Raw genomic sequence first — 17,544 nt, 5'->3', positions numbered from 1 at the left:
GCCCATATCTCCTATATGTAGAGGTAAGTACTTGTCATTAATCTACACAATCCAATTTTGATTAAGCAGGCCAAGAAATCAAGCTGTCATCACAAATGTCTTCTCTCCCACCACTGCAGCAGTGATCAAATTTCAGTTATAGATGATGAAAATCCAGACTGGATAAGAAAAGTTCTCCCAGTTTGCTTTTCTTTCTTGATGACAAAGTACCCCCAGCTTCCTCAGAGACTTGCACCACACAAAACTACTGAGGGCATAGAGTTGTTATCTCATCTTCCATTTTCAGTCTAAAAATTAATCACAAGAATATTAACTGTTTAGTGTTGCAAGTGCCTGAGGCCAAGCTCCTATATACGCAACAGGACTGTTTTCACATGCCAATCCAGTATCATATTTGATTTATTGATGTTTACATTTTTTTTACTATGAGGAGCTACAAAACAGAAAATATCAACAAACAAATTATTTGGCTTATATAAAGGAAATACAATGGATTTTAGAATGACCCCAGAACCCGAATATTTACAAGTCTTTTCAATAACAAAAACACTCCATGAAATTCCAAGTTTATCAGTTCCTGAACATGTTACTAAAAAAAACCCCAAAAACCAAAAACCAAAACAACACAGACAGAAGCCCTGATCTCTGCTCAGCCTTAATGCTGATGTTATACAGCTTGACTAATAATTTTAAATTTACCAGGAGTGTTTTCTTTTTCTTTTCTCATGTCCAGATTTTCTTAATGTAGTCTCTAACCCCATCCCCCAAAAACCCATATGCTTGCTTTTATATAAAATTATACACTGTTTTGAGACTTTGTGTATTTGTAGTACTGATAACCAATACTTTTTGGGCTATTGCATTTCCTGTGGAACACTAAATAAAAGCTTTATTAATTTGTCTGGAGACATATAGGGACTACCTGCTTTTCTTGAGAAGTGATAACACTGACAACTCATTGAAAGAACAGTTTTTCTAGGCCAATTATAACATGGAATGAATATCCTTTAATAACATTCTTTATTACGAGAATAAATACATTAAACAACACAATATATTAGCCACATTTCCTCATATACATTCAGAATATAACAAGAAGCTAATACACATAATCATCAGAACCAGTTGAACAAAGAGATTTTTACCAAGCCAAAATCACCAGAGGAAAGCTGGAAAGTTTATGTGCTAATAGCAGGCAAAGAACATGTGATTTCGTTGTTCCCTTGATATTAATTTAAAGACAAACATACTGTAGTTATAAGCATGAACTGACGAAAGTGTTTAGCTCCGTGCGGTGGCCGTTTGAGGTTGTTCTGACTGCAATTGCTTTCCAAGGTATTCCCTGAAATACAACAAAAAATTAGATTGAGAAACGTTCTGGAAACCAGGGAGTATGGAATAAAGAAAGAGGAAAAAGCTTTAAGCTTAGAACTAAACCTTAAATAATGCCTACTGCTGATAGTCATTTGGAGCTACTATGAGAGTACCTAAGCTTTAGGTATCCATCATCTACTGTCCTGAAAGTAAGGTACAAACCAAACATCAACAAAACTGGAAAAAGAAGCAGTCCAGTCATAATCTTTAAAAGGCCTGGCAACTGTGACATCATGAAGCCCACAGATTTTGCTCACTAAATATACATGTTAGAAGTCGTGGCAAAGGCTCTCTTCCCATAACCCAGCTGCATGAGCACAAGTAATACTGATGGATATACCGGCAACTTAATCCATAGCCAGCCAAAATAGACACTGACTAAAGAACTGTATGTCTAAGTTGGAAAAAAGAACAGATATTTGAGCCAGGCTCACTGTGTACCAACAATTTCCTCACCTGTTTTTGAAGTGCTTATTTTGTCACTTATTTTACACCTGTCATCTTAACACTGGAACAAATACCCTCCAAATTCTTAGCATTTGCCTTGAACAACAATACCTATACTGCACAATCCTTGTGAATGTCCCCATCTTTCACTGTTTCCTATGAAAGCACCTCAACATCTCACAGAGCCACAAAGAAACTGAAAGTGGTATTTAGTAGTGCCTGGGTTATTGCTTGTTACAGAAAATACACTTCAATAATTGTACCATTGTACCAGCAGAAATAAAGGTTTCGGGACCTGTGAGGCATACACATTTCTTTTCCACTACTGATTGTACGCTTAGCACCCAGTTTTTCCTCACTAAACAGGTATTTCAACCTACACAGATTAAACATAAGAAACAGTTTAGAGAAATTATGTTTAGAATGAAGCCTTAAAAAGAACTCAAAAGATAAAGAATATGCACTTGCGCTTTATTTAAAGTTAAAAATATTAGTTCTTACTGTACATTTCAAAAACTAGTTTTCATTTTAGTGTCCTGTTGAATGGCTATTCCCCAGGCATTACAATTCCTACCACACAATGAAGTTTAGGATCACAACTGTCCCACCCAACATCATTTTTCTCAGTTTTAAAGTTAAGTATCTAGAAAAGCAGAATTCCTGTAATGTTAACTTCAAACTCCACTAGCAAAGAAAATGACACAATTTGGATGCTGCGCATATGTTATGATTTAGCACCTTCCTTCACAGCTTTATCAGGTGTTGCAGCAGGATCACAATATTTTAATAACTGGGCTGCACTCAACAGATATGGCTTTTGATCATATTAGGTAGGCTACCATCTTCAAAGTAGAGACTCCTGATGGCAAAGAAGGAAATGAGCTGCCCTCCTGTGGCTTTGCAGGACTCAAAGTTGTACCACCAAAATAAACAAAATTTGACAGCCACTCAGAGACACAGCCAGCAGCTACAGAAGGGTTTCCAAACCTCCCCTGCTCTCCCAGTGTTCTTTCTCCCTTTGTTTCAGGCATGTACTGATTCTAGTACTTCTCTGACATCCAGCCTTGAAAGCAACTGACACTTCACTTGCTGCATACTTGGATCTGCAAACAGCATCAAAAGCCTGTAAGGTTATTTATAAAGCACACATGAGCCATTTTGACTGTGAATTTCTCACACAAGTACTTAGAAGTAGGAAAATCAATCAAGCTAGCAATCTAGAACAGTACAACTATTGCATAGCTTACACTGGTTCAGATGCATGCTCAAGGCTTACTAAAATCCAATCATAATGCAGTGTATTCAGCAAAAATCTCTGAGAAGGCAGAGCAGTCAGATATTCTGTGGTAGTGAGTGCCTTAATGGATACATTTAACTTCTAAGGACATGCAGTAGATATCACAGTATCTTCTCTACAAAGCCATTTCAGTCATTCATTTGCATGTGTGAGGTTTAAGTCCAGGGACAAGGAAAAGCTTTTATCTCATTTCCCCATACAGAGGAAATATCTGCAGTTACTGCTCTACACGATCATGCTGCAAACCCAGGTGAAAACTGTTGTGTTCCTACCCCATCACTTCCTTAGCCACCACCAAGGGCCACTGAAATGCACAAATCCTGTCCCATCTGCTGCTGCAAGTACCAGTTAATTTTCTACTTGATTATTATTTCAAATCAAGTTCTTGCCTGGTCTATGCCAGATGATGAGAGAGATTGGTAAGAGACTGATAGGAGGGATTTAGACAACATTTGAACATGAAAGCTTCATGTGCAGCCTTAGGAGAGCAGACTGACAGGTTATTTTAACAGGTCTTTCGTCACTTCTCCCTCTGATCTTCCACTGAGATTAGCTTCAGTATGCCCCTGTTCTCCCTATGTTAAAACACATACTAGAAGGGCAAGAAGATGCAAGTAGATTTTTTTACATACTGGTATTTCATCGCATCAGGAGGTTAAGTAACACTGTAAGCTTCAATCTTCACACGTAAGTGGGACATAGGTGTCCATCACCATGTATTACAAGTCAACATCTAAGATTTTATTTATCCTGCACTGTTACTCAGTTAAAAGAAAAACAGGATTTTAGAATTCATGTTTACCCAACAAAATTTGAATTACGATTAAGAATGCAAGCATTCAACACATCGCACTGTAAGAGCATGTACAATAAAAGAATAATAAATTTTGTCACCATGATAACAAATGACTTTGCAAAATACTGAAAACAGCATCTGACAGATTAGAGGTGCATGCTACAGTGAAAACTAATAAGATTTTTTTTTTCAATTGCAAGCTATAAATCCACAAACTGGACCACTTTACCCTATTCTACACTTACTTTCTTAGTCCTTCCTTCATAACTTACTTCAGACAAAGACCACTTTACCACAAAAAAAGCATTGTGGCTGGTCTTTTGCAAGCACATCAAGTTTCCAAGACAGTTAACTTGGAAACAGAAGTACACAACATACAACTCTGGCAGAGATTCATGCATGCCTGATCAGCTCATATTATAGACTTAAGACAAAACATATTCTGCTAACTTTGACATAGCTGTGCTTTGGGGCCTACATACCTATTGTCTTTCAGCAACACAATCTTCCCAGTAATGCCATTTTTCACTTCTAAACAGGCCAAGGAGATCTGCAGAATGTCAGTATGCATTCTACAAGATGTACAAAATTCAAATACAAATTCATGGAAAAAGAGCAAAATACTGTCCTGGCCAACAACAAATTCAGTCACCAACTGCCTCCACTAGAAAGCTGCCTTCTACCTTGAGTAGGCATTGTATTAGTGTATATAATACTTCAAAAGCCAGTCAGAAGCAGTAAACACTTTCTCAATACAAAAACACCAGCTCTCCAGCCATTACATAAGGCTCATTTTAATTTTAAATCTTCTAAGATGATGAAGAGAAATTCTATGTACCAGTAATACTGTGCATGCTTACATATAATGCTTTATTCTTTAACTGCTTTCCAAGAAAGGGAAGGAAAGTTACCACATGCTTAATAGTGCTCCCTCAAGGCAATAAGCACCTGGAAAAGTCCGTTCTCCACCCCATAAATAGAGTTGAATTAAGCATCATTTTGGTATACTGACCCTTGCTGGAACTGTAGATGTGAACTCCATAGATATTTTTAAGGTACCTTGCAACAGTTCCTAGTAACACTAACATTAAATCAGTACTAGAAACCATGTAACACAGAACAAGGTGGCAATTCATTCTCCAGCACTAATAATCAGATAGAAAGTTCATTGAGCAAAGGTCCAAGTTCTCTTTGGAAGAATAAGTTCCACTTTGTCTTCCTCACAGTGGAACAGAAAACCATCTTTATGACAAAGCAGATGAAGCTGGTACAGACAAGCTTATATTTACAGTTAACTGCATTCAAACATGAAACAACTGATTCAGTATAAATTTACAAGAGCACAAAATATTAGCTCTGCATTGCTGGGGAAGTGTCAAAACAAGCTAGTGTAGGACACCACTTTTGAGAGTAACTACACAAGCTTTCATTTCCCAACTAGCTCTCAGAACAACAGAACTTGAAACACCACATCTTCTCGCTTTCTTGGTTATTCATAAGTCTGACGGTGAGGTGCAAGTAATTTCTATTTGCCAATTATCTTTTCATTTATATTAGAATAACCAAGTGAGACTTCCACACCAGCAATTTACCCTTTTTCGGGCCTATCTTTAAACACACTCTTTCTGCAGTTTCCAGAGTGCTTTCGCCAAGAAAATAAAGGAAACTTGAAGGTGAATAGATGAAGTCGTTGCATCTCAAATCCTTATTCCATTCTGTTGCTTCATTCCATTTAATTGGGTTTGTTGGTATATGAGAAACACTGACACCCTCAAGTTAAGATACACCTAAGTGTCATGGTAATTGAAACAAGTGTTTATAGGTCATTTAGGAAAAGGCACAAGGAACTGATCCAACATGTAAGCCACCAAATTCAGTGAGTACAAAATAAAGAGATAATTGTAAACTGACACAAGGACCTACCTGAAAATTTCAAACTAAAGGACAATCAATCTCTGACAGATGGGGAAGTTTTATGGTGCACACAAGAGATTTCTAGAGGCCATGTGCTAAAGGGAACAAGCCTTGCTGTTTTATTAGTACTGCTTTCAGTGTTATACTCCAAACTCCAGTGTAGTTAGATTTCCCTGACCTATAAAGAACTGAAAATTCTTCTTTTTAGGAGGCAAGGGAAGAAAAGTGGATGAAGCATAGAAGAAAGGAAGGATGAAACTGCCACATTCTCTCTTTTCTAACATTTATTTTAAATCTTGCTTCCAACCTACTAAAGAACCAAGCTATCAAAAAATATTTGGCAGTTCAGAACATCTGCAATTTCTAGCTTGTTTTAGCAGCCTAAGGTTCCTAAGAGGCAGAATGTTTTCCTTTGACAAAAACAACATAAAACTACTGACTTTATTTTTCTCTACCTAAACATAAACCTGGAATTCCCTGCTTTTGAAAATTAAATTGAAAAGCCAGTTCTGAAGGAAGTCTATGCCTCATGAAAGGGTACAGAAGTGTAATAAAGCTACAATAAGAAGTCTGCCACATGACTCAAGCCACTCAAAAACCATTGCCAACACAAATCAAAGATACAACAAAAAATACTTAAACAATTTCACAAGACAGGCAGCAGATGGAATGTTTGAACAGACAGAACAGTCTTGCCATCTTTACATTGCATTTCCACTAGCGATCCAATAACCTGGACTTGCTGACACCAGTTTTGGCAATTTATCATGGCTTCACAAATAGGTATTCAACCTACACAACTGATGCATTCCCAGCTCTAAGCAGTTTAAAGCGTCCCTTGAAGGCATTGGTCTTGTGCTAGACTGCTGCAAAAACAACTGTTTTGTTGTACAGATGTGACAACCTCTGGAACCTTGTGAGCAGGAGTCAAGTAGCAACATGAAGTAATAGATGAAGTAGCAACATGAGGGCAAGGCTGCAACTGTCTCTCAAGTCCCCATCTAATCCAGCAGGGGACAAGCTGACACAGCCACCCTTGAATCTGAATGCCTGCCTTTCTCATGGAGCATTTATCCAACTGTTCTGGTGAGACAGTACTTTTTGTCCAGGTGAATTGCTTTCTGGTAATAAGCTCTCTTGAACCTGGTTACTGCAGTGTCACATAAACAATAGTGGTGGCCAGAAGTCAGCTGGAGAGGGTACATCACAGATTTATCTGCCTTGTCACAGAGCCACAGCCACACTAGTCAGTAAAGAAAATAAAGAAACCAGGTGCTATCAAACCTGGAGCTATGTTAATATTTACTTCCTGAAATATAATATTAAAATGTCATGCTGCTGGATCAGAAATTATGCCACTGCATAGTTTTGTACATTATTTTATATATGTCATATATACTGTATATATTAAATATACCATATGTATATTTTAAACATTAAATGCACTGCTCTTCACAGTAGTAAATAGAAGTAGTACAGCTATGTTCCTTAGTTTACTACTTTCAGAGTTGGACTGAGAGTGGGTAGGTGGAGTGCTACCACACAGGGAAGCTCTGCAGTTCTCTTCTGTCACTTCTTTGCTGAATACAATTTTCTCCCTTGACTCAGTGGATTAATGCAATGCAAAGTATTTCAAGAGAAACCAAAAAAAAAGTTTAAAGCTTATAAAATATTTGTCCATTATACCAATGTCAGCTGTAAGAAGTGCTGAAGATAATTCAGCACAAGCAAACAAAAAGAACAAACAAATGTACTGAAGAGTTTAACTCAATTTTCCTATCAGGAAATCAAATCTTTAAAGTAACAGTAATCAGATGTGAAACTATTCAAAAAAATTTACTTCTTTGGTGACATATTTTTCAGCATAGCCTATGAAAATGAACAATTTATTTGGAAAAAGAAATGGGAAAACGCAAACTGAACAGGATGTTTAATATATGCAAAATATTTGCTCCACATTAACAGAAGCTCCAGCAATATTAAAGTGTGTTTTACAAAGCATGCAGATCTCATAACAGAACATGGTCACAGTGTACAATCCCAGAGAGCACACACACACTACAAACCACAGTCCCTACCTGTACGGAAGGAAGCTTTACAAGAGAACATATTTATGTTCAAATAAAAAGATGAAACACTCATACTATGCATCAAGTGTGCCTATCACTAATAGGATTTTTGCCTAATTTGTCTCATTCTAGCTAGGAACTGTCCTCTTAAAAATATTATTTTTTAGTGGGGACACACTATCTTCTCAAACTTGTTAGTTACTTCTGCTATCTACTAAAAAGGAATTGTACTGATGATGAGGGCTAAAGAAATAGGGTAAATAAATACAGTGGATTGCATTATCTTGTATGCATTGTTCCCTAGATTTAAGTCTACTGTGTTAAGTATTACACATCTGAGTTTTGGAACAGGGATTAAAAAAAAAGGAGGGGGGAAAGGATCAAACTTCACAGCTGCCAGTTAACTATCATTACACCTTGCACTTCTCTCTACTAAAAGCAAGCATGGCAGAAAAGCTATTTTAAGAGACACATGAGCTTTGGAGAGCAAACTTTATGCCAAAGAATAGTAAGAAATACTGAATATTCAATGCTAACTCCATAGAAAAACAGTTTCTAAAGATAGCATACTGCAAACCCTAGGCAGTTTCAGATTTTTTTAATGTCTCTCTACATAACAAGACACTTTAAAATACAGAAAGCAAGTAATTTTGTCTGGGATGTGCACTCTGAAAATCATGTATGAATCTGTTGCATATTCAAAGCTTGTATTAATTTGTTGCTTCATTCAGTATGCTATTTATTAATTTTACTTCCAACACCATACTTGGTCATGCACCAATGATGCATCCTGACTCCCATTGTTCATCATCTGCTAACATACCCATACTCTCCATGTATGTATCAATTCACTGACTAGCAGTGAAGACTTTATTCCAAAAGTCTGCCTGTTTAGAGGATGTCTATAGCTTAGAGCCTGCAGGGGTGAAAGGACCCTGGGAAGCTGAGGCATCATACCTGAGCACAGAGGTAACGGCATAAGCAGAAAGGTAGGTCAATGGGAGAAACTGCCAAAAGATGGTATGAGATCCACCATTACCCTGACTCAGCCAGAGGAAAACCAAACAAGTCTGTAATCAGATCCACTCTGGTTTCGGTAGCATTTGAATGAATATTGAAGATTACTTCACTGAATACCAGGATGGAAGGGGCCTCAAGGATCATCTGGTCCAACCCTTCCAGGAAAAGCATAACCCATACTAGATGAACCAGCACCCTGTCCAGCCAAATTTTAAGTGTGCAGTGTTGGGGAATCCACCACTTCCCTGGGGAGATTGTTCCAATGGCTGACTGCTCCCTTATGGAAAATTTTCCTCTTCTGTCCATCCAGTCAGAACTTGTGTCCATTGCTTCTTCTTTACCAAGTGACTCCTTTTGAAAAAGAGTCTCCATCTTCTTTGTACCACCCTTTAAGAACTGGAACATGGTGATAAGGTCTCCCAAGCCTTCTTTTCTCAAGGCTGAACAAACCCAGTTCTCAGCTTTTCCTCACATGGCTTCCCAGTCCTTTGATCATCTCTGTGGCTCTTCTCTGGACCCTTTCCAGCCTGTCCACACCTTTTTTTATGTGGTGAATGCAAATAGCTCATTTCAGCTACAGAGGTCAAGCCACTGCATTTTGCTTTATATTCACAAGAACAAAGAGCATACATGATCAATCTCTGCACATGTCAGCTAGGCTGGATACTCTAACAATTCTCTCTTAATTTCTGATCCTTGGTTCCCAGCTCCAAACAGCACTGCTACTGGCAGATCAAGACTAAGGTAATATGGTGCACTTACTACACGAGTCATGAGCAAACTTTTCCTGGGCCTAACCTGGCTAGGAGACAAGCAAGTCTAATGCACTATGTTCTTGATGACCTGTAAGGTCAAAAATAAATTATTTCATTAGCTTATTTAAATTGGTTCATTAAATGCAGAACATCTAGAATTCACCTAGCTCTTCATCTAGCTCTTATTTTAGTGAAGAAATAGGATAGAATTACTGACTTCAGAATGAAGCCAGGAGGCTATAGGTTCACAAATCTTAAAGACAAGAGATTATTCCCACTGATCTACTTCAGGCACTGAAATTGCTTTGCACTGCCCTGAAAACAAAGTGCTGTGTTCCACAGCTTACAGAAGAAACTTGTGCTTCTAGCTGCAGGTGCTTTGAATCATAGCATCCCATCCCTTAGGTTCAGAAAAATGTTGTGCATGAAGCACACAAAAGGCATGTGCTTCATTTGTATAGATTCACATACTGGGTTTCTTTAAAGTGCTATGTGTAATTGTTGTGAATTTAGAATTGAATTATTTGATTCTTTTAAAGCCCACATGATTAAAAACATTGTTCCAACCAGCACAAGGTTCCCAAAGCTATTTCCTAATACTAAAATGGTCAAGTTAGGTATTGCCGCCAAACATCAGCAAAGACAAGGAATAAGGAGATGATGTTTCTCATACATAGTTAAAGCACGAATTGAACAGGATGCACACAAAAAAAATATACACCATCACTGCCATGCTAAACTCCTCCATCTACCAAAAACAGGGTTTTACCATCAGCACGGGGTGCCACAACTAACACAGTGCAAGTGAGACTAAAACACACGATTAATTACCATTTAAAGACATTAAGCAAGGCTATAAATATAGCTTTGCTCCCGGCTTCATCAAATGCATGATCATTTAACATGTAAATGTAACTAGAATATTTCACCTGAACTTACCTCATCTGAAAAGCTGACAGCAGTTACTGCTTTTGCCAACCCAGATTCACCATTTAATAGACTGCCTGACAGTCTGATTTCACCCCATTTAGCCCTGACTTAAAAACCCCTAAGGAAAAACAAGTTGAGCAGCTTCTACCTAACTATTTAAATTACTTGGGAGTTGTCTCCAAGTTGAGCTATTAGCAGTTTAACAATACAGCTAAGTTTTAAACAGAATGCCACTTGAGCTGTCCCATGACACTTGGTTTAGGTACCAAAGGTTTTCCTTATTCTGCTGCTCTAGGCTCCAAAGCTTCAGCCTGGCAGAGCAAACATTTTTTAATCCTTCCCTCGGTTAGCCTACAGGGCTAGGAAATGCGTGACAGAGGCAGTCAGGTTAATGTCACAAATAGTAATGCAGAGTTGCTCCATGCCAATTAAACTCAAGCTAAAAGACAATTGCTCTGAATTAAGTAACTGAATTCCAACACATGTGGAAGCAAGGGGAAAATGGCTTCTTGTTTCCCCAGTTCTGAAGAGCAAGATAAGCAAAACCTGTAAGTTGCTGAGTAACCCATCTTACGATAAAGCAAAGCTAAATATGTAGGCACCTGAACTGCACTGTGCAGCAGTCAGAGGACTGTTCCTCTTCTCCCCACGCAACCCATAAAACAGAAGAAGTCCTGACACACATCAAAAGCCAGATCTATACAAAGACAGATCTAGCTTCCCACATACAAACAGTGTGTCATTTCCTCAGCTCAAGCTACCTCATGTGCATTCTAAAGGGAACATGCTTTGTCAAATATGAACCAAGGACAATGTGTCCCAGAGGCTTGATGCAGTAAGAATTAAATAAGAACATATTCCCTAGAGAGATGACAATACGAATCTGAAAATGGCACTTAAACAGATCCTTTTTGTTGAAACCTCTGAAGATCTGAAACTAGATGGAATTGTAAACTCTTCTCTGCCTCAAGTCTAAAGGTTCACAAACAGACACACAGAAATGTTCACACCATTAAAAAAACAAGACAAATCTAGAAGACCTGATGTGATTTTCTTAAAATTAGTATGCTTAACCTGAAAATGACAAAAAGCCAGGTTAGGCATCCAGGAAAACTTACTACCAGTGAGATTTGTGCTAGAGAAAAACCAGAGCTTTGTATTTTTATTACCAGATTTCCAAGATATCAGGACACACATGAAATAAGACCTGCCCCCCCGCAGAAGGTAAATTCAGTAACTAAGCCTTCAACACTGTAATCTCTGTTTAGCTATTGTTGGTTTATAATACTCAGTATTCAAATATGAGAATAGCATAGTGAGAAATAAGCATATCAACAAACTGAGAAGCAAACTGGAGTGTAATATTCAATAATGACCCAAAATCAGGTTGCACTCAGCCACACATTGTGTCTCCACCTTCACACACTAGTATTTGGTTAAAAATACTCAATACATTCAGTATTTTTTACCAAAGTTGTTGTTACGGGTGGAGAACATTCACTCTGAATTTGATATAGTAAGTTATGTAAATGTGTGTTTCTCTGCTATAGAAGGTTCCCACAGTATGAGAGAGGGAGGAAGCAGAATAAAACTAATATAACATGCATGAGAGTTAAAAAACATTCTTCAGAAGAGAAAGAGAGAAAACTATCTTTCTTTTATGGAAGATACACTGCAGGGAGAGTGGACAGGAGTTTTTGTCAGCCTTGCTAGCCCATCTTCAATAGTCAGAATGTGCTTGCTAAACCTTGTTCCCTACCACTTTCACACTGTTAGCATCATCACTACTCAGCCTTTTAAAAAGATCATATTGTGTCAGAAGTGAGAAAACTGACAGAAGTTGTAGGTACTTCCAATCACCAAGCTCTTCAGAAATAAAAGGTCATTTAAATTCAAAACCAAATTAGTTGGTTTTATCTCAACATCTATGTTTAAATATACTCAGATGTACTGTTGCATTTTATCTTTCTAAGGTAATGCCAAATTGGAAATGTCACCTTTGGTGAAATCATAACTCATAATCAGATTAAGAAATCCTAATTAATATTTGTAACTCTCCGTGCTTTATGCTTAGCATAATTAATTAGTTTGGCATGGTAAACAAAGTTATTTCATGAACACTGAAGTTTTTCAGAACTTTGGTCCTTCATCTCTTCACTATAAAGGTCCTGTGCTCTGTGGAAAGGCAGCATCACCCACCAGCAAGTTCTGTGGCAGAGCAAACCAGAACCTGGGGTTTTGGAGCTTTATTAGAGAACTAGTCAAGAAACTATGAAAGAAAAACCTCATTTCAAATACTATTCTCAGCAACTGATGAAAGAGATACCAACAAGTGATTTTCAACTTCATATAATCAACCAGACCTTAAGCTTCTGCTACCCCAGGAGTTCAAGAAAAATTGTACCTACACCCTTAAAATGGCAACAGAAAAATAACAGCGTAGGTGGGGGAAAAGCACCAGAGCAAAGAACAATGCAAGAGAATGGTCAGGCATGCATTTTGAAAAGCAACTGTCAATTAAGTACTGAAGTGCAAGCCTAAATTACAGTTCATACTGAACATTAAGCAGTTCAGATAAGTCGAAATACAGTGAATTACTCTTGTGACACTCAATTATGCAAGGTGAAGCTACTCAAACTGCAACCAAAATACACAGAAAAACTAGCTCTTATGTATCAGCATCATACTGCTCTATCATTTAAAACTGTAGTCTTAGCACATAAAAATGTTATTCCCCCTTAGAATAATCTATTGTCTTGAATCCTCTCCCCACACCAAATATTTCTCAGTGTTAGTAGCATATTAACAAATCACATATATTAATTATTGACATACCAGTTGTGAACCATCAGCTTCTGCACAGCCAGTAGTGCATTATAACGAACTTGCTGGTCTTCATGATGCATGTGGTTCATTACCAACTGCTTACCACCAAGTTGTTCAATCACTCTGAAAGAGAGAAGGGGAGCAGTTTTACTGACATTACTTCATTTTCTGGGTAGCTATCTTACCCAACCACCTTATGTTCAAAGCATTAAGAGGCTAAGCTTAAGTCACATAATGTTTGGTGAAAGTGTTTCCCAACATATACATCTTATTTGACACATTACCAATGCAGATCTCTCATACTACCTATGAATTTAATTTTTTTCAAGAGTTCACAGCATCAGGAAGCATTTGTATTAGACTCCTCTTTGCTACCCACTACCTACTTCCATAAATTTTGAAATGAACAACAATCCAGGAAGAAGCCCTCTGCACAGAGTGTTATTTACCCAGTTGGCAGGGTACTGCGCTAGCTATTGTTACTTAGGAGTAGGTAATACCCCCTTCCTCCATAAACCGATGATAACCATGTCACTCCATTTTTTGCAAGACTAAAGCCCCAGTCCAGCCCAGCAGTGCCTAATCCAGAAAAAATGCTTGTCAACACACCAACACCTATTAAATCACCAGCTGGTACACCTCACAGTGTTTTCTGACATTCAAACTGTACTGGAGCCACAGCTATTCCTGTACAAGATGCAGAACTGGCTGCTAAGGTACCATTTCCAGAAAAATCACATGCTTGAGCTCAACTTTACCACAGTAGTCAGACATAACTTTTTAATAGCTATAGCAAATCCCACACAAAATACTGATGAAACCTGTTATCACGCCATGAATATATCATTTCTTAAAAAAATATGGAAAGCAATACACTTTAAACTTGCAAAAGTACCACCATCCAGATGACACTCTACATGCAACATTTCAGTCTGTCATAACAAAGAAAGGTTGGAGAGAATTTGCAAGGAATATATGAACTGATTATTCACTGACTAGCATATGTTTTTTTACATCAGTTCTCTCACAGGTCTCTGAGCAGTTAAACATAATATCCTGTGAAGAGGCTATCTTTTGCATTACTATTAACCTGGTGTTATCCTGCCATTCTAAACTTGCATCAGCTATCTGCTTTTATTACTGTTCTTTTCACGGCCAAATTAACGCATTACTGCTGCACAACACGTTTTTGCAAACTGCATAACAAGTATAAAAACGTATCATGGAGATAAAAAAGAGAATTTGCCGTTTCACTTTCTGACTCGGTCGAAACCACCCTGGAGAACACAGGGAATATTATTTCCCAGAAATATTAAAACATACAAGGATGTTGCATACAACAGAAATGCATTCAGAGAAGTGCAATTGTTTTAAGCTGGAAAATCATGGCTAAGAATTCAAAAAATTATTAGCAATGTAACAGAGTCAAAAAAAATGTTTATACCTGCCTTCAGCTGCCTCACATTTTTATGAGTTATATATAAAACCGCTGCACACGAGGACAAGACTATGAAACACAAACAAGAATTTTTTCCGCATTACAAGACTGACTTGAACACTGAATTTTCGGGAACTGAGGTAAAACAAGCCATTAAACTCAAAAGCTTCCTTACATTAGGAACACACAAGGATAAAAATGAAAAGTTAAAAGCCTATAATCACAAATGGTAATAGGATATTTCAGATGACAGTACATCACTGAAATTATGGCTAAGAATATGATGAGCCAGAGAACAGCATTCTTGCATAACACTGCCTAATGGTACAAATCCTTTCCCAGACATGTGGTTTATACCCACAGGAAGGAAAGTGTGAGGAAGGTTCACAGTAAATCCTATTCCTTCAAGTTCCAAACCTGCGCAAAACACTACTATTAGTTCTATTTTCCCTGTCCTCAGCTACTGCTTACTTTACAACAGCAACAGATCCCAGTGAGCCAGTTATGATGCACACACAACTTCTGCAGTTCCCCATAACAACAGTGCACCAAGCCAAAACAGTGACAATTCAAACAAGTTTCTGGATGCTGAAGAGCTGGATTTTAACATGGCCCATTTAAAGGGAGAAAAGGAAACAGAAGATGATGACAAATGAAAATAACTTAGACCATTATAGCAGAAAATACTAATATAAAATCCACACTATATATCTAAAAGCAGATCAAGATAAAAAAGGGAATGCAGTTAAGCTGTTTCTAAATCACAACCTAAGCAATGGAATGGCTCTAGGAGTCAATCTCTTGTACATGCAAAACATAAAACCCATGTTCACAGCATTCAAGTGACTGAAACTGTTATCTTGCGTAGCAGTAACCTTTGGGCCACATGGAAGCTGTACTGGAGGCTGATGTTTAGCCTGCATTTATTTTCACTGACAGGAAACACCAATGGCATACTGCACCTCTGCTGTTCCATTGTTAAAAACACACATGTGGCTGACCCTCATAAGAAGTCCACAGTGCTATTGCCTTGAGAACCTGGTCCTCAATGTGCAATTTTAAAGGCAAGTTAAAATTATTTAAGCAGACACCACTAGAGAACAGCCAAGCAAAAATGTAGTCCTTAAGTTTAACAAACATTTTACTTTGTCAGACAAAGAGAAAGGTTAGCCAAAACTGTCACTCTAGGTCTCCACTGTGTGCAGCAGGTAAACTCAATTTCAGTTCAAATTAACCTCTGCAACCTTTGAAGGCTGAAGGACAATCCAGTTAAGAGTTAAGAATAAACACTCAGAAAAAAGCACTTAAGACATTTGAATTCTGTTATTTTTCTAAGCCAATGAAGAGCTTAAACTCTCAAAGTGAGTCATACAATGAGAGTGTGAAATGCCAGCCCGACATGGGAGGAGTAAACTATACCTGATGAAATCCATCCATGGGTCCTGAAGGAGCTGGCAAATGAAGTTGCAAAGCCACTGGCCACCATATTTGAAAAATCATGGCAGTAAGGTGAAGTTCCTGCTGACTGGAAAAAGGGAAATATAACCCCCATTTTCAAGAAAGGGAAAATGGATGACCCAGGGAATTACAGACCAGACAGTCTCACCTCTGTGCATGGCAAAACCTTGGAGCAGATTCTCCTGGACGGCATGCTAAGGTGCCTGGTGACAGTCAGCATGGCTTCACTAAGGGGAAATCCTGCCTGACCAATTGGCGGCCTTCTATGATGGGGCTACAGAACTGATGGACAGGGGTAGAGCAGCTGACATCATCTACCTGGACTTGTGCGAAGCATTCGACACTGTCCCACACGACATCCTTGTCTCTAAATTGGAGAGACATCAATTTGATAGGTGGACCACTTGGTGGATAAAGAACTGGCTGGATGGTCGCACACAAAGAGTTGTGGTCAACATCTCAATGTCCAGCTGGAGACCAGTAATGAGTGGTGTCCCTCAGGGATCGGTGTTGGGACCGGTCTTGTTCTACATCTTTGTCAGTGACATGGACAGTGGGATTGAGTGTGCCCTCAGCAAGTTTGCCAATGACACCAAGCTGTGTGGTTTGGTTGATATGCTGGAGGGAAGGAATGCCATTCAGAGGGACCTTGACACGCTTGTGAGGTGGGCTGATGCCAACCTCATGAAGTTTAACCATGCCAAGTGCAAGGTCCTACACCTGGGTTGGAGCAATCCCAGGCACAGCTACAGGTTGGGCAGAGAAGAGATTCAGAGCAGCCCTGCAGAGGAGAACTTGGGGGTGTTGATCGATGAGAAAATGAACATGATCTGGCTTCAGTGTGCGCTCGCAGCCCAGAAAGCCAACCGTATCCTGGGCTGCATCAAAAGAAGCGTGACCAGAAGGTCGAAGGAGGTGATCCTGCCCCTCTACTCTGCTCTCACGAGACCTCACTTGGAGTATTGTGTGCAGTTCTGGTGTCCTCAACACAAAAAGGACATGGAACTGTTAGAACAAGTCCAGAGGAGGGCCACGAGGATGATCAGGGGCCTGGAGCACCTCCTGTATGAAGACAGGCTGAGAAAGTTGGGGCTGTTCAGCCTGGAGAAGAGAAGTCTGCATGGAGACCTCATAGCAGCCTTCCAATATTTGAAGGGGGCCTATAAGGATGCTGTGGAGGGACACTTTGTTAGGGACTGTAGTGATAGGACAAGGGGTAA

General features: G+C 38.7%; 1 protein-coding gene across 3 annotated transcripts in view; it reads right to left on the bottom strand.

The window, feature by feature from the left end:
* Window positions 1–381: 381 nt before the first annotated feature.
* Window positions 382–17,544, bottom strand: part of ATP6V1H (ATPase H+ transporting V1 subunit H) — a 49,458-nt gene continuing 32,295 nt past the window's right edge. For all 3 annotated transcript variants that reach the window (XM_031052315.2, XM_031052314.2, XM_005152548.4), the window contains exons 13-14: window positions 13,438–13,551; window positions 382–1,342 (exon numbers count right to left, since the gene is read on the bottom strand). In XM_031052315.2, coding sequence (XP_030908175.1) covers window positions 1,282–1,342; window positions 13,438–13,551 — 175 coding nt within the window. In that variant the 3' untranslated portion in view covers window positions 382–1,281. The remainder of the gene's footprint in view (window positions 1,343–13,437; window positions 13,552–17,544) is intronic.

Source organism: Melopsittacus undulatus, chromosome 1 (genome assembly GCF_012275295.1).
Source record: "Melopsittacus undulatus isolate bMelUnd1 chromosome 1, bMelUnd1.mat.Z, whole genome shotgun sequence".
NCBI classification, from domain to species: Eukaryota; Metazoa; Chordata; class Aves; order Psittaciformes; family Psittaculidae; genus Melopsittacus; species Melopsittacus undulatus.
This window is presented reverse-complemented; position numbering and strand designations above follow the sequence as displayed.